Genomic DNA, 25236 nt, shown 5'->3' with positions numbered 1-25236 from the left:
AGGAAGTTTAAGTTTAAGATATTTTTATTTTCAAAATGTAGGCTATATATAAATATATATATATTATATATATATATATATATATATATATATATATATAGCCTACTTTTTTCGTCAGTGAAACAATACTACAGCCTGTAAAACATTTAAATAAATATCAGTAAATAATGGTAATATAAATTATATAAGAAAGTTAAATATTAGTTAATATATTGGTTTTCTATTTCCCCACAGAGGCGCTCATATGCCGCTTTGCTCGGAAAAGGATGTACCACGAGCAAGAAAGAGAGCATCGCTTTTCTTATATCTTGATGTTTTCTCCTGATGTACCAAAACTAATAATTGTAGTAAAAGTTGTGAACAGAGAATTTATCTTCTGCATTGTCAAGAACTTTAGGCTTTGTTTGATAATGCGCTGTGAGAGAAAGCGAAACAAAAAATATCCAACATGTATGAAATGCGCTATACACATAAACTTGTCGCGCCTTAAGTTTAATAACAAGCACAAACTGTGTAAAATAGTTTGAAGTAAAACGTATCTGTCCTACAGCACCGTTTTCTACTTTAACACAGTAAGTTATGCGAACTCCTAATTAAAAGCAAACAAGGAAGAAACGTGTATAATCCCCTGTGAGAGATGTAAATGAAGATTTCGGAAAATAAATTAGAGATTCTATGTCCAGAAGAATAAAATGGAGTAAGCCTATTGTTAAATTCGTGGAAAATCAGGTGACCAGATTGCAAAACGTAGGCCTAGGCAAAGCTTAAATTTGGCTCAGCTCACAAAGCCTATACCTCTCTCGTTCGACATGAATATAATGTTTCCATGGCTGCGATGTAACATTTAATTGCGAACCTATTATTTATTTTGTAAATAAATGTTTGTGCTTCACTCGTGTCATAATATTCAAGTAAAACAGTATTCACATACAAAAAAAAAAGTGTTTTGTCCGATCACCGCAGGTGATACATACAGCCACCGCAGTGGTGCGGGTGTCACACACAGCCCTATCGCTGGGTGACAAAATATTGTAATATGCGGACAACATTTTGAAAATAACATCTAATAATCTATAATTAGTCATCTATAGATATATATCTATAAATTATCTATAATCTTTTTAAATCTTATTAAATTTAAATTTTGTACCGTATCCATGTAATTTTCTATGCGTAAACGCTATCTCCCCCTGGTTTTCTGCAACCTATCCTGTATGTTTACAAACAGTAAATTGTTCTATTGGATCTACCCAGAGCCACTCTGGATCTGCCATAACCATTCGCTAACGTTTAGTCGTGACGTATGACATCTCAAACTAGCGCACAACATCAACGTCATCGTTCTCAGCCCCTCCCTCTGTTCGCTGATTTGACCGGTTAAAATTTGACTGGAGAAAACCAGAGAATATGCAGCAATCCCAGTCGGAGGACTGAAGGAAAATGAAAATTGAGCGGAAGTACGTAGGAGGGCGGAGCCAGGCTACAGTTTTATTAGCAGTATTTTTTAAAGGAAGTTTGGGCATGAAATTAAAGTGCCTTTCCCTTTAAAAAAAAAAAAAAAACATTAAAAAGCCCAGTTAGCTACATCACAGCCTTTTGTAGTTGCAGTGATTATTAGGGGGCGGGACATTCTCATTCCAGAGAGCATCTGATTGGACAAAAATCTGTGTAGTGCGGGATGAGTCACCAATATTTTTCTGCTTGAGTGTATTTCTGCTAAAAGCGAGTTTTGTTTTACATTTGTAAACATGCCTAGTTTGGTCTGTTTATCAGGAGCCATCAGTTATTTTTCCCATTTGTTGAATTTGTTACGCAGAACAAACATGCTGTCATGAGATGGCAATGTACGATTTGTGCACTTCAGCTTCAGAAAAAAATTAATCTATCAAGTGATTTTGAAGCTGTAGTCATTTGCAAAGGTCTGTCTCACGATGCATTATGAATGCTGTGGTATTTTTTGTTTGCTTGTTTCTCTGACATCTGACCCTTTGTGGAGTTGAATTTTTAACGACTGTGGAAACAGAAGACAGGCCTGTGGTTCCGACGCTGCACCGTTCCAGCTGTCCGTGACAGGCACTAATTCTCCTCTGCTCCGTCACAGGCCATCACTGAATCTATCAGAGAGTGAAGTTCCCACTTTTTTCCATGATGGAAACAAGGAGGTGTTCAACGCTGACACAGTGTCCTGTATTGTTTTTAGAGACAGTCAGGACAAAAGTTGTGTAGAGTGCCAATTTCCCCCATCACTGTGTGCCCATTGTACTCAGGAATATGCTATTATTTAGTGATGATAATAATACTAAAATAAGAAAAATGCCAAAAGTTGTGTATATGTGTTGATGTATATGTGAGTCTCTGTTACTATTTGATTGAAACACTCATTCTTTCATGGGTGGAGCCTCTTTTTACCATTTCTGGGTTATAGCCATTTTACTTGTTAGTAGTTATATCTTAAAAAATTTAAAGGATTTGAGTGAGTTTGACAAGGGCCAAATTGTGATGGCTAGACGACAGGCTAGACGACAGGCTAGACGTCAGAGCATCTCCAAAACTGCAGCTCTTGTGGGGTGTTCCCGGTCTGCAGTGGTCAGAATCTATCAAAAGTGGTCCAAGGAAGGAACAGTGGTGAACCGGTGACAGGGTCATGGGCGGCCAAGGCTCATCGATGCACGTGTGGTCCGATCAAACAGTGGCACGTGAGCATCAGAACTGGACCATGGAGCAATGGAAGAAGGTGGCCTGGTCTGATGAATCACGTTTTCTTTTAAATCACATGGCTGGCCGGGTGCGTGTGTGTCACTTACCTGGGAACACATGGCACCAGGATGCATTATGGGAAGAAGGCAAGCCGGTGGAGGAAGTGATGCTTTGGGCAGTGTTCTGCTTGGAAACCTTGGGTCCTGCCAAACAGGGCTGTTTTGCTGGCAAAAGGGGACCAACACAATATTAGGTCATAATGTTATGCTTGATCGTTTTATATATTTAATTGTTTATTTATTTATATATATTTTTTCTAAAATAATATTTTCTAAAAAGAAATATAATATGTTCTTCTCTGATTATTATAATATTTTTAGTGGACCTATATTAAAAATGTTTTTACATAGTCTAAGAACTATGTAGGAGCTAATATAAATCTTTAATATGAAGTATTGAATACAAAGTTCAAGGCATAATTAACCCTCTGGGGTTCTTCGGGTTCTTCGGGTTCATAATTAACCCTCTGGGGTTCTGGGGTTCATAAAATGACCCGAAGCATTTTATAAAAAAAAAAAAAAAATAGTAGCTTCATCGGAATGGTCCGAAACTTGGTGACTTTATTGGTACGTATATGAACACCCCAAAAAATTGGGGACAGGATTTGAAAAGTCTAAGTGGTCGTAAAAAAAATTGTGTCAAAAATGACCTCCATAGGAAATGAATGGGAAATTGGCAAAAATATGAAAAGTGAGTTTTTTTGTGCATACAATCTACAAATCAGCCAGGATGCAGAAAAAAAGGACTCAACAGTGAAGGGGTGAATCTCTAAAACATCAAGAGTGCAAAACAGACAAAACAACTCATGGTCAACAACAAGGTCCTGAGTGTGACTATTTTTTTTTTTACGACCACTTAGACTGGGTGTTCATATACCAAGTACCAATAAAGTCACCAAGTTTCGGACCATTCCGATGAAGCTACGATTTATTTTATTTTTTTATAAAACTCAAGATCCACTATAGTGGTAAAAATGTGCTATTGCGTGATAAAAATGCTTTCAAGAGGCCTAGGCTTGACTCTAAAATGAAATACAGCTTTAATAAAAAAAAAAAAAATTATATATATATATATATATATATATATATATATATATATATATATATATATATATATATATATATATATATATATATATATATAAATGTGTTATTATATTCAATGGGAAAAAAAATGGGTCATAATTATTGCATAAATATTAATTATAGATCATAAAATGATCTCAAAACACCCAAAAATAAAAGAAAAAATATTATTGAACAAAAATATATTTCATTGATTTTACTCAAATCTTTTTTATCTTAATCCCGCCCTCCGGGTCATTTTTGACCCTAAGGTCCTGAGTGTGACCCATAAATGAAGAACCCCAGAGGGTTAAAGACATATATATATAATGCATGCGTATTAAAGATAGCTGGAACAAGCTTGCATGTTCACATCGCCTGTAAATGTAACACCCTCTCCCACTCATGTGGTCAGTAGATGAATTATGTATTCATCAGGCCGTGTTACTGATCATGTGAGAAGACTCAGCCAACACATGAGAATGAAGCATAAAGTAAGCAATTGTTGTCTTGTTTATCCCCTTATGCTAGCAGCGCTCCCTCTCTGTTCTAGCTCGCTCCGTGTTGGCGGGTGGTGAGGCCCTCAGAGGTATTTCCACAAACACAGGATTAAAAAGAGGGCAGAATGATGACATTCCAGGCCAGATAAACTGAAAGAAGAATCAAGAGGATGAACATAACTATACATTTTGAAGAAGCGATGGTCTTGACAGAGAGCAAAAGGCTAATTATGCTTGAGCGTTTCATATCACCTGACTCATCAGTTCAAGTCTCCCCATGGCCACTTTTGGCCAGTGCTTTTAAAATAGTTGAAAGATAAAAATGGCTTTTAAAATAATGCTGAGTCTCATGGAATGCGCTCTCTGCAAAGGCTTTAACTACATCAATGGATAACAGCTTTTAACAGCTTTCAGAATTAGGGAAACATTCAAATGCTTGCCATTAAACTGGTGATTCGTGTATTTTTATGCCCTGTGATTCTTCAGCTACAGGCACTTTTATGTCCTAGGTGTTTATTTAAATTAAAACTAAACGTTTTTATTGTTCTTTTTGTTAGGTCAAATTTTGATTAAAAAAAAAATTCTTCATCATTGATTTGTGCCACTTTTAAATGTCTTTTATATCTAGATTTGATGTATTATGATAAAGTATTTTTAATGTGTATTGTATGAAAAGATTTTACAGTACGGTTGCCATTCACAATTTTGGGGTCAGTAAGATTTTTAAAAATGTTTTTGAAAGAAGTCTCTTGTGCTCACCTAGGCTGCATTTAAAATAAAAAAAATACAGTAAAAACAGTAACATTGTGAAATATTATTACAATTTAAAATGACTTTTTTTTTTAAAAATATTTTAAAATGTAATTTATTCCTGTGATCAAAGCTGAATTTTCAGCATCATTACTCCAGTCTTCAGTGTCACATGATCCTTCAGGAATCATTCTAATATACTGATTTGCTGCTCAAGAAACATTCTGATTATTATCAAAATTGAAAATATTGTGCAGCTTAATGTTTTTTGGAAGCCATGATACAGTCTTTCAGGATTCTTTGATTCAAAGTAACAGCAGTATTTGAAATAGAAATTTTTTGTAAATGTGTTTCCTGTCACTTTATCAATTTAATGCATACTTGTTTTAACTTCTTAAAAAATAAAAATCGTACTGACCCCAAACTTTTGGATGGCATATCCATTTTTACACAAAACGTGATAAAATTGAAAAACAACAACAACAGCAACAACAACAAAACACTAACAATCACTAATAAATGTGCCATTTCCAAATTTAGTCGAATTATGCAAAAAGTGTGAAAATATTATTTACTCTATGTATTCAGCTGCTACTGTACACACAGAAAAAATGGTGTCAAAATTATACCTTTAGTGGTACAACAGCTTGTCACTGGGGCAGTATCCTTAAAAGGACATCTTTGTACCTTTTTTACTCCTAAAAGGTGCATATTAGTACCTTAAAGCGATATCTTTGTACCTTTTTACTCCTAAAAGGTGCATATTAGTACCTTAAAAGGATATATTTGTACCTTTTTTACTCCTAAAAGGTGCATATTAGTACCTTAAAATTATATCTTTTTACCTTTTTTTACCACAAAAAGGTTCATAGTAGTACCTTAAGGTGCGTATTTGTACACTAAGGTACTAATATGCACCTTTTAAAAGTATAAAAGGTACAAAGATGTCCTTTTAAGGTACTAATATGCACCTTTTAGGAGTAAAAAAGGTACAAAGATACTGGCCCAGTGACAAGCTGTTTTTACTCCTAAAGGTACAATTTTGAGACCCTTTTTCTCTGTCTATGAAATAAGCAATAGCATGACAAATATTTACTGTTGTTTCCATCATAGAATGCATACTTTAAGATTGAAATTACATTTGGTATGAAAAAAAAGGGAAAACAATTCTCCTTTGAAGCATATATGTTGGACATTGTTAGTAGATAAAATGGTGACACTTTCGTTTAAGGTCCAGTTCTCACTATTAACTAACTATTAATTACGACTTTTGCCTTAGGCCTAATAAACTCATTACTGCTTATTAATAGTTAGTAAGGTAGTTGTTGAGTTTAGGAATTGGGTAGGATTAAGGGATGTAGAATATGGTCATGCAGAATAAGGCTAATAATACTAATAAACAGCCAATATCCTAGTAATATGCATGCTAATAAGCAACTAATTAATAGTGAGAATTTTACCTTAAAATAAGGTGTCAACGATAAAACTAGTGGAAGTGTGAACAAAAGAGTTTTTTCCACAGGCCCACAAGTGCCCATAGTTGAAGAAGTCATGTTCATATTTGAATGTATTTCTTAACAATATGATAGAAAGAAAGTTAACTTGACTTTGGCAAACACCTCATTTTGCAGCAGCTTCCTGTTTTCAGAGAATAGTACAGGAATGTCTGTCTGCAGATTTGTCTCTGTGTTGCATGGTTAATCCACTCAGCATCAGCTTCGCCGTGCCTCCGGGAGAAAGCTGTGTGTGTGTGTGTGTGTGTGTGTGTGTGTGTGTGTGTGTGTGTGTGTGTGTGTGTGTGTGTGTGTGTCGACACTGGAAGCGCTGGCACTGCCTGACTGTAGGGCCATTTAATGCGATCAGTTGTAGTCGGCCAGACTCTGAGCCATGCAACACCATTGCCAGCCTAGGATACAAATGCCGACAAACACTTTCTGTCGATTGTTCCTCTCCACCCTCCCTGTTTCCCCTCGGCCTGCCCCTCGGTTCCCCACAAGCATTGCAGTCACCCAAGATGCAGCTGGTGTAATATACTGCGTTAGAGGCATACAGATGAGCCATGGCTGCTCCGCTAGAAGTGCAGTGACACAAAGAAAGACGAGAGACGAGACGGATAATGAAGTAATGAGCAAAGAGAAATGAGGAAGAGAGTGGGAGTAGAGGGATGGATTATGGGCTTGGCTCAGTTTCACTCACCCCTACAGTTCTGTGCAAATTCACTCTTTACTGAGAAAAATTAGCTCTCAGAGCCTTTGGTGGATTCTCACAACATGCAATAAAAAAACTTAAAGTGCTCTCCGAACAGGAAAATGCTTATACAAGCTTACATTTCTTGGCTATTATGCAAGGTAGCAGTTGGAGCCAAATACCTCGCAGGCTGCTGGGTTTTAAATAAAAGACTGCAGTGGATGAGCAATAGATGAGAGTGAGAGCTGATCTACTGTATGATCAGAAGACAATAGAGATGTGCTGCATTTGTTTGAAGACAGCTCACAGGTGTATTGATCTAAACGGTGGATGACAAGTGATGGATGGAGGTGAGGCTGATGACAGAGAGGTGAGATGAGTGGGCCGAATCAATATTGCTATGAAGATGCGCAAGGATATTCCAGTAAAGTCGCTGTTAGTCGGACCGAAGCCAAGAAAAGATTCGGCGTAAAAGGCTGCAAAAGTAAAATCAAGAAACAGCTACAAGTTATTGGTATTTTCTTTTTTCTTATAAACTGATTTACATACAGGATTTGAAGTTAAATGCTTGCCTTTTGACTTAAAGGTGCACTATGTACATTTTTTTCAGTAAAATATCCAAAAACCACTAGGCCAGTGTTATATATTTTGTTCAGTTGAGTACTTACAATATCCCAAATGTTTTCAACTATTTGTAAATCTTGAAAAAATTGCTCTTTTAACCAAGGAACCGGGACGTGTGAGGGAGTCGCCTGTCAATTGCGTCATATCTTTGTTAATGCGTTTTATTTAGCAGAAACGCTTTACTCTCACTAGAGTGTGCAACAAGTGTAAGGGCAGCCACCGAGCGAACGCACAGAGTAACATCATAACATAATTTTCAATACACTCAGATGTGTCTAAAATGATAAACAGAGCTGCGTTACCTCATACTCATGACCGGAAAAGCGGAAATGGCGCCGGCGAATGTGGCATAATTAAAGTCCCGCCGCTCGCGAGGCGTGTGTTGCGTTCATCTTATCAACAATCGTTCCAGCGGCCTTGCTCAGCTCCACAACACTCAGTCCTGCTCTGCTTCATACTACAGTATCGTTAATAATCACATCCAAACATGAATTCTGCCCGAGTCCTATCCCGATTCTTTTCCACCGGCTGTGAGGTGAAGACCACATGTCCCAAGATTCTGCGCTCAAACTTGGCGTCATCAAGCTATACTTTTGTTTTGAATAGGTGACCTGTAGCGGACGGAAAAGTTACATAGTGCCCCTTTAAAAAAATGCAATTTGCCTCATCGAACAATTTCAGTGATGTATTTTTTTAAATATATATAACATATATGTTTTCCTATTACAAATATGATAGAGCAAAGTCATCACTGAAATGTGTTCCTTTTTAGGGGTTCAAGTGCATAGCACTGAAAATTGTAATTGAAAAGTTAGAATTTCCAAGGATCAGCATTTTCCCCTGAAAGTGATCGGGCAGTCGTAGAGACTTGAAACTTGGAGGGATGGTAGCACCCAACTCATTTACAACGTCACCAAGGCTCACCCCAATCGGCCTGATGGTGGCGCTACAGCGAGCAAAAGTATGTAATGGCTCATAACTCCTAAACTGTCACTTTGGTGAAATTTTCGGGTATTTTGGATTTTTTCCAAAAACTTTTGCAATCTAGTCCTAGGTTTTTCGCCAGTGCAGAAAGATTCTCTGGAGTTTGATTGTCAATAATTACCAAAAGACGGCTGACGTCCACGATGGGATGTCAAAACGTTCGAAGTGGCCATGGCCACTTTTGTTAAAACGGCTATCCCTCTTGAACGGAATGAGATAATTTCACCAAACTCAGCACCTATGTATGGGCTCAGTCTGTCGTCACGTGAAAAAAAACGTGGCGTCTGGCCACTTGCTGGTGCAATAAAATAAAATATAAAAATATGCTATAGCTAAGCAACAGTCAGGCCGATTGACCTGAAAACTGACCTGAAAGCATGCATTGTGTTACTCCCCTCGAGGTATAATAAAGGCTGAAGTCGTTCCTGGGTTTTAACAGGCATTTATTCGATGACAAAGTCTTCAAACATGTCTTTACATGCTTCCTTATTGCCACATTTCCACATTGACATCAGAACTGGTATAAATAAAAGACAGAAAAACGTAAATTAACCTTAAATTCTTGACATACTTGCAGACAATACTAAAACGAAACACATATAAAACTAATAAATAAAGAATACTTGTATGCCATTTAAAGTAATATAGTAATCGGCTTGTTACACACACAGTCGCGTAACACAAATATAATGACAAGGAAAAGAAAAATATCTGTGGGTTTTCGGACAGCAGGCTCGCAAGCCGCAGCACATATCTCTCTGATCTTAGCGAGTGCACCCATAAAGCGTCCACATAGCAACAAATTATCATTTCCACACAGAACAAAAAAGAAGTTCCCCCCTTCTTTCACAAAGTTTTTAACAGAAAGAAATAAACATGAAATTATTATTTATTGGCCATGAGACATTATTTGTTTCAAACATATGATTTTTAGCCACATATATATATTTATATTTTAACTGTGAACCATATTGAACTGAAATATATGAGTTACCTTTGACGGCAGCTACACATTGTCTTTGTTCAAGGTGCCGAGATTGCCTATGAGGACATTCTCGTATCTCGAAAATCACGGCCGCCGTCAGCCAATGAAATCCAAGCGGCTGTCAGACAAGGTTAACAGAGGTCGATCAGAACGAAACTCGCTGGGCCTGTTTGACTCAAAGCACTAAAGGTCTGTGAGAAATTCGAAAGAAATCGGCCACCGGGGGCCTCCTTCGCTTTTTTCACACACGATTTTTCGCACATGCCCAATACATTCATACCATAAGGTAGAACTCTTCATTCTGAACAACTTTGCCTCTAGGGCTGCCGCTGTCAATCAAACCAAACTTTTGCGACTAGTAATTTTTGGCTCAATCTCAATACCTGTTAAAAACCTTTAAAACTACTATATTTCCTTAGTAAAATGCATGTATTGGCTGTAAATGGTCTTCCCATCTATGATCTATTCTAAGGGGTAACATGCTTGCTAAATAAAACAATACCTTTTTATGAAATGCCTTGAACCCTGATAATTGTTAATCGCAACTATATTAAATTCGTTTTGTCTTTAAATTTAGGTCACCAAATAGTTGATAGATACACAAAAGACTATTTGTATTTAAATTGAATCACTTTTGAAATTCTTACAATGCAATTTAAACCATATTTTATTATGTCATTTCATTTGATATTTATTTATCAAAGCCAATGTTTACTCGCTTTTGGCACTTGATGACAAATATTTTTAGTCTACATATTATCTAATGAGTAAGACCATTGCAATTTAAAATGAAACCATGTAATGATATTAAAACAAAACAAAGTCTCCTGGACAGCATGTCTATAATGAATATAATAGATATGAATTATGTTCTCCCACGGGACGTCAGGCCTGACAGTAGCCTTCAGCACACTGCCCACACTTTGTCTGTTGCGTAGAGCCCCTCATGGTTGTCACGTCTGGCAGATTCACAAAAGACAGTTGGCCGTTGAGCCATTTTTAGCCAGCTGTGGACTGTCAGCGCTGTGATAGTTGGTTGAGCTCAGGAGAATAGGGTGTGAGGGAAGCTCTGGAACAGATCCACTGACTGTAGAGATGGATGTTTCTGGAAATGTCTTCACTTTCAGGTTAGAGCTCTTCACCAGGGAAGGTTTTTGTATTTATGCCCTCCTGGCCTCTGTATAAGAGTCTGTGGAATTGAAGCTGGCAATGGATTTTGTGAGCTATGCGCTTTAGTTCAGCTGTAAGGACTCTCTTAAGTCACTCTTAATGTTTCAGTGCAGGAAACCTCTTTATAGTTACTATCTTCAAGGCTGCAGCCTTACTATCTAGTCCGTTCTGCCAATATGATTTTCATCAAGACCGTTGAAGAAATGTAGACCAAGGGCTCATTAAACATCATCTAATCATTCGGTCAGCAGTGTGACTGATCAATAATGCATAGCTGTTGATCAGTTTACATTATTGATGTTGTAAAGTGCACTAGAGATTATGCTTTCTTTTGTCCCTGCGCTCTGGTTTCTGAGGGCTTCCTACCACATGCGATTTGGACACATTGCTTTAGGGTTGTAATTAGCATAAAACGTTAGATTTGAGTCTGATTTGTGTCCTTCACAGATGAGATCGCTTTGATTCTGCTATGATCAGTCATGGTTTAATTGAAGCTGATGATTCTCATGGTGGCAGCTGGACTGATGTTGTCGCGGGTATAGCAGGGAGGAGGAGAGGCGAGGCTCTATTATAGCAAGCGGTCTTTATTCCAAGAACATACAAACACAAGGACAAACTAAATAAGAGGCCAATGATAATCCAAGCTATGAAGACACAGGAGACGTAACAGCTTTATAGTGTGAAGACAACGACCGACAAACAAGTACTGAAACACAGGGGTATAAATACACTAAAGCCCTATTCGGACGGTAATTGTTTCTCATGAGGACGTCCGTAAAAATAAATTTGCATGCCACCTCATTGATAAAACTCGTGTATTCGGATGGCAATTTATTCACACGATGGAGGAGCGAGTTTTATGATACGAACCTGTGTCAGTGCTCACGTGGTCAGTCGAATGATTGTCTACTGTAAATAAAATGTGGGCTTGGAATAATAGGAATAAATTCATATTTAATTTAATAATAGGAAATTATGAATTATTTAAATCTCCTGTTTAAAAAACAGGAAGATAGGATGTCATTTTAAAAATGTGGAAATGAGTGGAAATAAGTTAAAGGGGGGGGGGGGGTGAAACACTCATTTTCAGTCAATCTCATGTCAATCTTGAGTATCTATAGAGTAGTATTGCATCTTTCATATCTCCGAAAAGTCTTTAGTTTTATTATATTTATAAAAGAAAGATACGCTGTACCGAGTCTTTCCGAAAAAAGCTGAGCGGCTGGGGGCGTATCGTTCGGGCGAAGCTAAATAATGACGAGCGCGCGCAGCTATTGCGTTGAGCTATGCATGTTTACGTAGAAAAACAATGGAATCGATAGCTAACAACACAGACAGTTTTACTGAAGCAGTTTTACACACCGCCTGCTACCAAGACACGACCGTGAACCTTAATCGCTGGGATTGCGCCATCTTTCAGCATTAGGCGAGCTACAAATCTGGAGTTGAACTGTACCTTGTTTATAAACCATCATCGCCAAAATTCAGGGAACAAACAAACACTTGCACAACTCCGTTGCTGCACCGGAAAAACATGATTGTCTTTCCATGACGACCAAAAACACACATCTTTGGTGACATTGTTGATTTCGTGAAGTCCTGTGGCTGCAGCGCAGCCGGCTTCCCCAAAGCGTTTGCTCTCTCGCTCTAGTCGCGCGCGTGCCCTTCCGGGAAAACAGCCCGTACGGCCCGTACAAGGACATTCCGCCCCATCTGACATCACATATACCCATACCTGAAAAAAACTTTCCGAAACTTATGAGAAACCGGAAGGAGTATTTTTGGCACAGAAATACTCCATCAAACGTCCAACTTTTTTTTGTTGAAACTTTGTCCATGTTTAGGATGAGAATTCAAGTCTTTAACAGTGTAAAAAGCTCAGTATGCATGAAACAGCATTTCACCCCCCCCCCCTTTAATACAGACTCTTATTTACATGAGGTAAACGTAAATCTGCTAAATTAACGTATATATAACGTTAATTACTGCCGTAATAACGGCCCATTTCATTTACGTGTTTTTCTTCTCTTTCTCTTTTGAGCGGTAATAAAAGATTATTCTTGTAAATACTTTCCAGCATTTCAGTAATAAAAATGTAGGCTAGATGTTTAAAGGCCCACTGGAGTGCCTTGGAACACGCAGCATTATTCAATGTGTTGACATAATTTCCCCAGAAACGGCTTCAGCTGTTAGCAGCTCCTCCCCTTTTTTGAAGCAGCCAATAGCATTTCGTTATTACCACAGTTTGACTAGAGCCTTTCTGTTTGGTAAAGCCAGAGTTTCCTCCGAATCTAATCGTTTATCATCATAATCTCCTCCATAACTCTTTGAAATACAGCATTCTGTGCAGCATTTAAATGGGTCCGATATGTTTTGTTGTCTGCGCCGACTCGCGCATATGATCTGCGCTGCGCTCTCGTGTCTGTAGTCAACGGCTCTGGTCTAGACTATGTGTGTGCACTGCAGCGGTGCGCGTGAAGCTATCGTGAATCCAGACTTCATTCGCCTCAACTGAAAGCATTTACACCGTCTGAAACGTTTCCTATCGCATATTTAGTGCACTATGTGCCGTTCACCATGTAGAAAAGAGTAAATGCGTGAACAACTGACCATTTTCAGACGCAGTTCAGGGTCTATTTATAATGCAGAGGGCGGGACTTCAGATTCTAGAGCGCATTTGATTGGACAGAAGATTTGATGAGAAGGTGAAGTCTGCGATGATGTCATCAAAATCTGTGATTCGTTTTAACGGAAGTGAGACTGTAAGTTTTGAAAGCTTATATCTCCTAAATGCAAATTTTGTCATTGTTTTGGAACACACCAGCTTACTCATATCCTTAAGGCTAAGATAATCATACTAAAAGCTAAAAAACTTTATTTTGATTTCAGTGGGCCTTTAAAATGCATCCAAATTACAGCGCAACGATACGGTGACCGCAGTGGTCAAAAAGGATATAAACTGAATTTTGAAGCAAACTCTTTTTGAAAACTCAGAGATGTGGATTCGGACGGCAATTAAATAACCACATGTCCATGGTGTTTGTCTAAAAACAGTAGGTAATTCTGCCAGGGATTTTTACGTGGGTGGTGGGAGAAAAACACTGACATTCTGGATTCGGATGGCAATAAAATCACTGTAAATACCTCACCCCACCAGAAACAATTACTGTCCGAATAGGGCTTGTGAGGGTAAACTGAAATCGTTCATTTACACGTCAACAAAATAAGGGGTTTTGGGGCCTGAAAGGTTTTGAAAACAATGCCTGTAACCGTCTAGCCTGACGTCGACATACTCAGATTCTAGTCAGAATATGAGTCTGAGACTGCTCCATTGGGCTGTGATTATGGGGCCAAAATGCCAAAGCACTCAATTGGATAGAACTACAAGAAGTAGAAGAAGAAGATGAGTGTAAACCATCTTTGCTGGTGTTGTAAAAATAATTTAAGGATACACAGAGTACTTATCAACACAATCATAATTTTTGAGAGAAATAGTAAAGGTGAACGCATATACCAACAAGTTCTCCGATTAGGATTAGAATGAATTCAACCCAAGTGCTCTTTGGTGAAGTGGATGATTACGTCACTGTTGATCATCTGGCCATCATCGTATAAAGCCTGCCCTGACAATTTGATTGGTCCGAACAGCTCTGGTTTGAGCATAGTTGCTCCACAACGGGTCAAGTCCAGACCGAACTTCCCGACCTCAAATGCATCCAGGCTAGTAACAGTCTCCATGTAAACATGGATTTAATGCACATGCATATTTTATGATGACCTATGTGTAGCCTATTACGTATTCGCCAGGTGTTTCTTGACAAAGTGGCATCGCCAATTACTGGCCTGGCATGCATAATACAGCCTTTTTAGTCATTTTTGCAGATCCGTGTGATCAGGGATTGTTTTCACATCGTTTTCATGTAAACATTCCCTAATAAGAGGCTAACAAGGAACAGGTGAAGGTGATTAGTTGTCATAGTGATTAACAAGGGTAGCTAAAGAAACTAAAGGTAAACTAAAGCTTGGAACATACTCTGCAAGAACAAAGAAATTTGTTCGTTTTCTCGAGTTGGCAAGAACAAGAACAAAGTTCGTTCTGGCCAGGACATTCCATACTTCATGAGAAAAGCAGGTGCCGAACATCTCCGTTTCTCCGCATTAACCCCGATCACTTTAAAATTCTGACCAATCACACAATAGTTCTCTGACACCCACAAGAAAAAAGTTCTGCTCAGACGATGTGTCGAGAACGAGCTGCGAGAACTCACCAACCAGGGCTCCATGAACAAAATGACGTAATTTTGTTCTCGCAGCCCTGGGAGCGAGAACTTTTTTCTCTGTTCTTGCGGAGAATGTTGCAGCCTTAAAACTAAACTACAGTCTGAACACAAAAAACTAAACTACAGTCTTGCTGTGCGCAAGACAAAAGGATATCAAAATAAAAATCCAAGAACACTAACCAGGTGATAGATTTCAACATTGATTATAATAAAAAAATATCTTGATCAGCACAGTAGCATATCAGAATGATTTCTGAAGGATCATGTGACCATGAAGACTGTAGAGCACTCAGCTTTGCATCTAAGGAATAAATTGCATTTAAAATTATTTAAAATACAAGTTATTTTAAATTGTATAATATTTCACAATAAATGCAGCCTTGGTTAGCCTAAGAGTCTTCTTTCAAAGACATTGAAAAATCATACCGACCTCCAAAATTGTGAATGGTAGGTTGTGTGTGTATGTGTAAGCATTTTTTAAAAACACAGATCTTGAAATTCTTACCATTTTCCTTTTGCCCGTTCTATATTAACTTGCCTGTGTAACAGTGAGCATGTAGTAAATCCACAAGAGAGATGCATGATGCAGACTGAACGAGGAAATGGACTTTAATAAACACAAAGAGCAAAAATTGTAATATTATATTCTTTCAAATTGAAAGACTGTTGAATCTGCGACAGGGAAACTGATTCTATGTCACAATACATCCAGTGAGCACTTTTAATACAGACACAGGTAGGCATGTTGGCATTGGGCCGATGTTTGTCTGAGAACTTGTTTAGGGGACACAGTTGTGCGTGACTATCCTTTCACACCACGGTGCACAAGACCATCACTTGCACTGAGGAGATGGCAGTTTGTGTTTCAGACGATAAGCACTGTTATGAAGACACTCTGATGTAACCCGAGACTTTATTGATCACATGCTGTCTCACTATATATAGAGTAGTATCCAAAAGTGATGTCCAGAGGGGATATTTGTTTTAATGACCCTACTAGTTTGATTAAACCATCAAAATATGAAGAAATTTTATATGTTTTTTTTTAATATTTTAAATATGAGGGAAGAACAAAACACTAAACTTGGTTATGGTATTTTTCTGACTCAATTATTTGGCAAAAAATGACAAATTACAGCTACAGGTTTTATTTTACTATGGAAATAAATAAATGCATAGAAAAACTAAAAGCTCACTGGAAAAAACATACATTGACTCCAACATAATCAGTTAATATTTTGTTGGTTCGCTTGTTTTTGCATGTGTTCATAATTTTCTCTGTATGATAGCTTGGCCAAAAATTATGTTGCACAATTTGGCATGTTTCACTGCGTTATCACAAATACAACTATTGACTCCAAGCACAACTAGCAATACGATTACAAAATCTTATATATATATATACAAGCATTTTTTCAGAAGACACGTACTCTTTAGCTCTGCATGGTTCACAAAAATTGGCTTCAAACTGCTGTTTTAGTCATGTGACCTCAGAAATGTGACGTTGACTTTTTTCGGCTCCCAGGTGTTCAAAACCTACTGCAATGAAGATTATGACCGGAGGAATGAAGAGGTGGACCCGGTGGCATCCTCAGCTGAGTATGAGCTGGAGAAGCGGGTGGAGAAGCTGGAACTTCTCCCTGTGGAACTGGAAAAAGGTGAATTGCAGAGATGGCAGCAGGGCTTGCCCTTGATATTTACTTTTTTGCTCACCAGCCACTGTATCTAGTGGTTTTCCAATGTTACTAGACACTCAGCATTTTCACTGGCCACAATTTTGACACCGATACATGGGTAAAAACTGCCATATAGATAATTCTTATATTATTTCATAATTTGGCAGCAGGTATATTAGGCTGCTGTCACTTTAAGACCAGACGCACAGATCCATTATACTGTTACACATGCGTTTTCTTTCTCAACTGTTTACGTTCTAAAAACATAACTGACTGTGTTTACATGAATACTCGCCAAGACCGGCATTTTTACATTATTTTGTGTGTATTTGACTGTTAAAGTAGCCTGACAAGCCATCGTATCCGGTCGGCAAAACGAAAAAAAGAACTGAATATAGTACTAAGAGGCAGCTTTATTTGGGTGAAAGCACAACATCTGCAGGAATGAGTAAAATTATGTGCAATTTGCGCAATCCCACTCCGAAATGCACACCCTGTAACACCAACAATATTCGTCCGGAGCAAAAGAAACGAGTGAGTGAGGGGAGGCGGGTTTGTGTGTCACTCGCTGTCGGAGAGATGAGAGAGAGAGAAAGTGCAGCTGGTATCGTGTATCTATTCTGCAGAAAACGAGTAGTGGAAGCGTTTCAGATATTCACTATCAATATCTATCGAAAAATTTATATTTTTGACAACATTACATTGCACTTAGTTTATTATTTGCCTTTTTAAAAAACTACAACTGAAAAGTGTATTATAAAATTAAACCCGCCAAAGTGGCTACTAGGAGTGACTGCGTTTCTGCGAATCTACCCACATTTGGCAGGTTGGCGGGTGTTAATGTCAAGCGCTGGATGGCAGTGTCACAAAAGAGATCTTATCTGAGGTTAAAAGTTTAGGATAGTTTTCATGATTGGCGACACTGGGTCTAGTCATCACGTTTTTTTTTCAGTCCGTTTTTACTCAAAACCTTATGGTTACGGAGATACACCTTATCTCTTTATGACAATTAGCTCCGTTTTCCTCTATAAGTTTTCTCATAAAAAACATATGAATAGGTTTTCAGGGAAATGTTCTGCATGTATCTGTGTATTTTGAGCGCTGTGAGTAAATCAGTGGTAAGCCTTGAATATTGATCAGTCATAATAAACATCCATCCATCCATCCAGTGATTCATTGAATTAATTGTCATTCTTTCCATTTGCTCACCCCTAATGTTTTTCCTTCCACTGATTTGTGTATGTTCATCTGTGTATGTCAGATGAGGACGGCCTGGGCATCAGTATTATAGGAATGGGGGTTGGTGCTGACGCAGGCCTGGAGAAGCTGGGCATCTTCGTCAAGACTGTCATAGAGGGTGGAGCAGCAGAGAGAGATGGGAGGTAAACTAAACTGCACATAGAAAGTAGTGATAAATCTGTATTTCATCACTTTACTTTCTGGATACCAATGAGTATCTTGCATTTAGAAAAAAAAAATTGGTTATACACTAATAGAAGGGGTAGGGATCGGAATGAAAGCAGCTAATCTCACATCTTATTTAGTAGACATTTTTAGATAAGTGTTTTTTGCTTTAAAGGTGCAGTGTGTAATATTTATGAGGATATATTGACAGAAATGTAATATAATATACATAACTATGTTTTCAGTGGTGCATAAAGACCTTACATAATGAACCGTTATGTTTTTATTACCTTTGAATGAGCCATTTTTATCTACATACACCACGGGTCCTCTTACGGTGAAGTCGCCATTTTGTGCCGTCATGTTTCTACAGTAGCCCTAAACGGACAAACTTCTATACAGAGCGCCAGTCACTCTCTGCTGTCTCAAACGACGACATCTTTGTCCTGTGTCAGCCACCATAGCTTCTCTATGTGCTTCGAAAGGGAGGGGCGAGCAGTTGCAATTCGCAATGTCACCACTAGATGCCGCTAAAATTTACACAGTGCACCTTTAAGTCTGAGAAATTTTTTTTTAAATTTTTTTTATTTTAGAAACATTTATTTCATTTGATTTAAAAATGTATTATCAGCATAGAAATTTGTGTGAAATGTTGAACTTAAGTATTTATAAGTATTTGCTTCGTCTTCCTTTAGTTTAATGACAGCAGCAATCAACAAGTTTGACAAGACTATGACAAGTTTACATAAAACCTGTTGATCATGTTTCCCAGCATGATTTGAGATGATCTAAAGACCATGATCTTACGTTTCTTATGTTTCAATGATCTTAAGTTTCATTTGAAGAAAATCTAACCATCTATAAAATGAGTCACATGATCAATGTCACAAATTTACTTATTAATTAGTGGCTTAGAAATAGTGCAGAATATCTTATTCATTTTACATCATGATTCTAGATTTTCGAAAATCCTAAAACCTTCTGTTTATTTCCAGATTTAAGTTTAAAATGTTGAATCCTAGACGTTCAATGTGACCTCAGACTGTTGTACTGCACTGTGGGGTTTACTGAGTGGCATCAAACGCTGTTGAAATCCTGAGAAGTTGTACATGTTTCAAGATTACAAGCAACTGTATGCTTTGCAATCAGGTTTCAAAAGGACCATTCAGTAAGCAGAATGCAATTTCCTCCACCTTTAATAGGCTGTTTTTGTGCACAGTGTAACAATGGTGGATTCCGACAGTGACATTGAAATTCTTTACACTAGAGTCCTTATTTTGTCATTTTTTGCATAGAGGAATAATTATTTCCTGCTTTCAGTATTAATATATTGGCAATATATTGCATGTGAAGGCCACACTCTTTCGGTGCATATTAGGATTCAATCTTGCAAGCATCTCTCCGACTGCTTTGCCTACATAAGAGAAGAGATTTGCCAGGAGCTCGATATCCAGACAGGAATCAGGGGTCAAGGCAATTTGGTCAAACTCACAAAGCTCATTACAGATATCACACAGTTGGAGCGCTTCATCCAAACACTGGAGCATTCTGAAAATTACATTATCACATGTTGTTAAGGAGCTTACTCGTCTTTTTAATCCTTTGCTATGATTGAAATTCCTTCTGTCTTGTGAGCATTACTCTTTAGCTTCTGAAATGAAAAAATGTGACCAACAAGTCTGAAAACAGGAAGAGAGGTTCCTAACCTTTTTTTTGTCCCTTTTAAGCCCTATGACCTAAATTATTTACTTGAAGTACTCTCTGATGTTTTAAGTAATTATTATAATTAATAAATAAAAAAATCATATTTATGTTTATTCACATAGTATAAAAATATATGTTTGGAAAATGTATTATTATTATTATTAACAACAATATTAGTTATAACAATAATAATAATAGTAAAAATGATATTATTAATAAATTGTTAAATTTTATTATGAATTATTAATTTAATTCACTGTTGGCATCTTAACACTGGTGTCTTTACAATTACATTTTATTGTGAGTATTTATGCAGCAATAAATCTTTACACATCTTAGCACAATCTCACTGGAGGTTTGTGTCACCCTGTTCTTGGATGTACTACGCCCTTCATACGTCAGCATATTTGATCCACGGAAAAAAATCATATCAGATCATATCAGAGTGATGAGAAGGCCTCAGGCAGAGCAAATCCATAAAAAAAAAAAATCTCTAGTATTCATATCTAGTTCAGTCATGAAAATCTAGAGGGTGCAGACTGATACATCATTACCACATGCCACAAGCTGATTGGCCTCTGCTGATCCTGCAGCCAATGAGATTGCTTGCTCAACATTTAAATTGACTGGTTCAGTGTTTGCTGTAGCTAGTCCTATAGGGCGCTATCATAGTTCCTCTGAACCCCTCCACCTCCCCCAGCTCCACCTGCCTATAGATCAGCTACGGGATTTATGTATGTCTATTTATTAGGGCTGGGTAAAAAATATCGATTTCTCGATTTTAATCGATTATCACTTTTACAAAACAATATCGATTCTTAAATCCCAAGAATCGATTACCTGTAGTCTTTTTTTTTTCTTCACGAAATTCAAAAACATAAATACCGTTTTGGGATCGCTCTGCCGCAGCTCAGCTCAAGAGAACCAGCAGCGTGGAGCAAACATGAACAGATCTTCTCTTCCGCCATAATACCAGTAACAGCGCGAAATAAACACGAATGAGCTTCTGAAAGTGTGTTAAAAGATACAGGACAACTTACCGAAATCCGTATCATGTCACATAGAATCGCTCAATCAGTGTTTCAACCGCAGAAAGATGCAAGTAAAACAGCTAACAAGTAAACAATGTCACGTAACGTCACATTTACCTCAGAAAAAACATATCCAGTGTCCATAAACTCATTAGTCAGCTAGAAAAATTAACTCTAGAGAGGAGTATTTTGCTAATTATATGCACCACATTACATAGGATATTCATTGTCAATGTTCTTCAATATTTAATTAAATCTGGCAAGTTTTTATGACAGACACCCTTTAAATGTTTATATTTAAAACTAAGTGGAGTAGAATTATGATTATGTAATTGTAAAGTTAATATTTTAACTTTATTATTACAATAAAAAAACATAATTTAGTGTAATTTAAGTGTTTGTATACAAATCAGTTAATTTTTACCTTCAATATAGTAGGCTAATGTAGTATCAACTGACTCCCATAGTTTACAACATTAGTTCAGAGATTAGTTTTCCTTGAGAAAATTTTCCATGTATTGTACCTGATACATATCCAAAATCATCGATATTGAATTGAATCGAAAAGAATCGAAAATCGAATCGAATCGAAAGCTTGTGAATCGAAATCGAATCGAATTGTGAAATTTGTGTCAAAACCCAGCCCTACTATTTATGCAGCAGCAGCTTATCTTACATGCTCACAGTAGTTCATACCTGATCTGTAGCAGAAGCAGAAATAATCAACAGCAGATCTAGTCTGCTGAAACCAAATACATTAACTTGACCATATTCAATAACATACAAAAACTATTTCGAGAGTTGTCATGATTGAAATACTATTACGCAAACCTGTTTTAGAGATTTCATAATGTCCTAACAGTGTCAATGTAACAAGTGTTAAAACATATCCACCTTCATTTCCCACAGAATTATGGTGAATGATCAGATCGTGGAGGTTGACGGCACCAGTCTGGTGGGAGTAACTCAGAGCTTCGCTGCTTCTGTCCTGAGAAACACGCAGGGAGTAGTCAGGTAAGATGATAGACAACCATTTTTGCTCGTTTATTATGTTTCATTAGCACCAGGTTTGCCCTTTAATGCTGACCACCAGATACCTACATTCAAATCCTCACTATAACTTACACAAAGCTGCTAGACTAGAGTGACCAGTGTTATTTTTAGCGTATGAAATAGCATGACATGTCATCATCTTTCCCTCCCACTCAGCACTTTCGTGAGAAAAACACAAAATTCTTATTAGTGTATCTAAAACTCCCCTTAGACATGACAGCAGAAAGCTTGTCTTCGAAAAGAGTATCAGCCAGCAGGAGCACTTCACACTGCGAGAAAACAAGGCTCTTCATTAACAATAGGTCTGCACAGTGTGACGGGGCGTATTGTTTTCGAACAGATGCTGTCAGTGGTGTATTATACTTCATCTGTATTGATGGGATCTATGAATTTACACTCAACCTTCAAATGTATCTTCCTTTAAAGGGTTTAATTAAATATAATTCCCTTAGAGAGGGACGTAATTTGTTGATTCATTTGATTCACATGGCCTTCACATTGTCTTGTTTTCCAGTAAAAAATATCAAAACTTCCTTGAAATTAAAATAAATTTGTGTGTTCAGAAAATTGAATTGAATTGTTTGTCTAGGCTAGGCTGGCTAGGCTGATGTAGTTTTATGCTTTAATATAATATAATATAATATAATATAATATAATATAATATAATATAATATAATATAATATAATATAATATAATATAATATAATATAATATAATATAATATAATATAATATAATATAATATAATAAATATAATATAATATAATATAATAAATATAATATAATATAATATAATATAATATAATTTAATTAATATAATATAATATGATTAATATAATATAATATAACAAAATATAATATAACATAACATAATATAATATAACATAACATAATATAATAAAATATGATAATATTATAATTAAAATATAATATAATATAATATAATATAATACAAACATAATATAATATAATATAATATAATATAATATAATATAATATAATATAATATAATATAATATAATATAATATAATATAATATAATATTATATTATATTATATAATATAATATTATATTATAATTAAAATATAATATAATATAACATAATATAAGATAATATAATATAATATAATATAATATAATATAATATAATATAATATAATATAATAATATTATAATTTAAATGTAATATAATATAATACAACATAATAGAATACAATATAATATAACATAAAATAATATAATATAATATAACAATATTATAATTAAAATATAATATAACAAAATATAATAATTATATATATAATATTATCATTAAAAATATAGTTTTTAGTGATGCCAGATTTTTAGTAGAAATGTCAAATGCATCTTATAAATGTCTCAGAAACACACAATTGCACCATAAGTGTATTTTTTATCAAATTTGTAATATTTTGTCTATCCTTTCCTGGTTCTTAATGTTCTCAATGATGTTCTCAATGATGAGGCAGTGTGGCCCAGATTCTAAATTTGTGCTAAATTTAACCCACTGTAGGAATTAAGGCCGGTCTTGACTCTATCTGCACCAGCGACCACCAATAAATATATTAAGATTGGCACTCTATTAAGAGCGAGTCGTTGCTGTGATGATTCAGTGTCAGAATCAGGAGATTTTTTAGCAAGTTGGCAGGAACAACTCCTCGCTGTGTGAGGCGATGCGTACATCCTGAAATGTATCCTGTCACTCCAGATGTATGTGAATAAAAATGGAGGGATCTCTCAATAAGAGATCTCTGTCCCGGAGCAGTCGGGACTCCCTGCGTGTGGTACCGAGATGGAAGAGAGGACTGTTTCCAGGTCAGCTGCATTGCAAAAGCATCACAGGGTATTGGCCCAGTTGTTGCTTCAGATGTAGATCAAATTTGGCCCCTTATCTGTGCCTAATGCAGGGTGATTAGGACTCCATGCTGAGCGCTTCCCTGCTGGTTATACACAACATGGATTGTGCACTGCAGAAAACGGGGTGAAAATTATTGGAGGGAATTGTCTTTTTTATCTCAAATTATTTGACATGTTATGGCTTATATCCAGTATTCAATAAATGCTACAAGTGAATGTATGCATCGCATTTGATGCGGTTACTGATAGGTTGTGCATCCTAATTTAATACGCAGCGACAAGAAAGTAATTTTCCCGATATATAAATATGAGGTTTACCCATACATTTCTCCATTTGGTGGGTCTTTAAAAATAGCTCCCAAAAAGGTCACCACTGTGCATTCAATTGGAAACAACATTCTTCACAGGTAAAGCAACTTGCATACATTATTTGACTTTTTATTATTATTCAAAAGTCTTGCAAAGTAGAATATCACCTTCAGAGATTACTAATGAATGAATGAATAACAAGTTGCAATTCTTTTTGGTGCCACTAGTGGTGCAGAAATAACAAACGTAAATTCCCCCCTGACATTCTCAAGTAGGATTCTTAACATTTTGTACAGTTATTATGTTCACCTTGTCTCAGTCATTTATCACACTGACATGGCAAGAAGTGCTTCCCGCCACCTTCATTGATTTATAGGGTGTATTATAAAAGATACAATCCGTCAGTGAAGTGAGAACAAAAATGTCTGCTTGAAAGCAGACAATGCAAGAAAAGAGCTTCACTGAGAAAAAAAAGGTTTTGCACCTTTCTTTATTTTCATTGAATAACACTAAATTTTCCCTTTCTTCATTTTTATACCCATCTCATTTATGTAAAATCTATTCTTTTCTTTGTCTCCATTTGAAATCAATAGCCATGATCTTTTATAGTTTGAGTTCAACAGTCGGGTTCCGGAAGTAAAAATGGATTTGAATGATAACCTTCTTAGACAGCCCTACTGTGAGCTACGAGGTTGATGATTGATAGTATATGCTTTTGTTGAACCTGTTACTTATTTTTACAATTGCCGTTTTTAACTGTGGAATTTGTGGTGAGAACTACATTACCCATGATGCTGTACATAAAATTCCACCAATCAGAGTCAAAACAAGCAAATCGCTTTAAAAAAGCAACTTAAAATACATTGTTTCTATAGATATAATC

At 36.5% G+C, this 25236-nt stretch overlaps 1 protein-coding gene across 1 annotated transcript in view; it reads left to right on the top strand.

Annotated features, from left to right (window-relative positions):
- Nucleotides 1–25236, top strand: part of ppp1r9a (protein phosphatase 1, regulatory subunit 9A) — a gene marked incomplete at its 5' end in the record, with an annotated part of 81302 nt that overhangs the window by 8867 nt on the left and 47199 nt on the right. Inside the window, 3 exons of the mRNA XM_079829735.1 lie at nt 16827–16959; nt 18239–18359; nt 22026–22130. Coding sequence (XP_079685861.1) covers nt 16827–16959; nt 18239–18359; nt 22026–22130 — 359 coding nt within the window. The remainder of the gene's footprint in view (nt 1–16826; nt 16960–18238; nt 18360–22025; nt 22131–25236) is intronic.

This window comes from Gobio gobio, assembly GCF_949357685.1.
Source record: "Gobio gobio genome assembly, chromosome: 11".
NCBI lineage: Eukaryota > Metazoa > Chordata > Actinopteri > Cypriniformes > Gobionidae > Gobio > Gobio gobio.
This window is presented reverse-complemented; position numbering and strand designations above follow the sequence as displayed.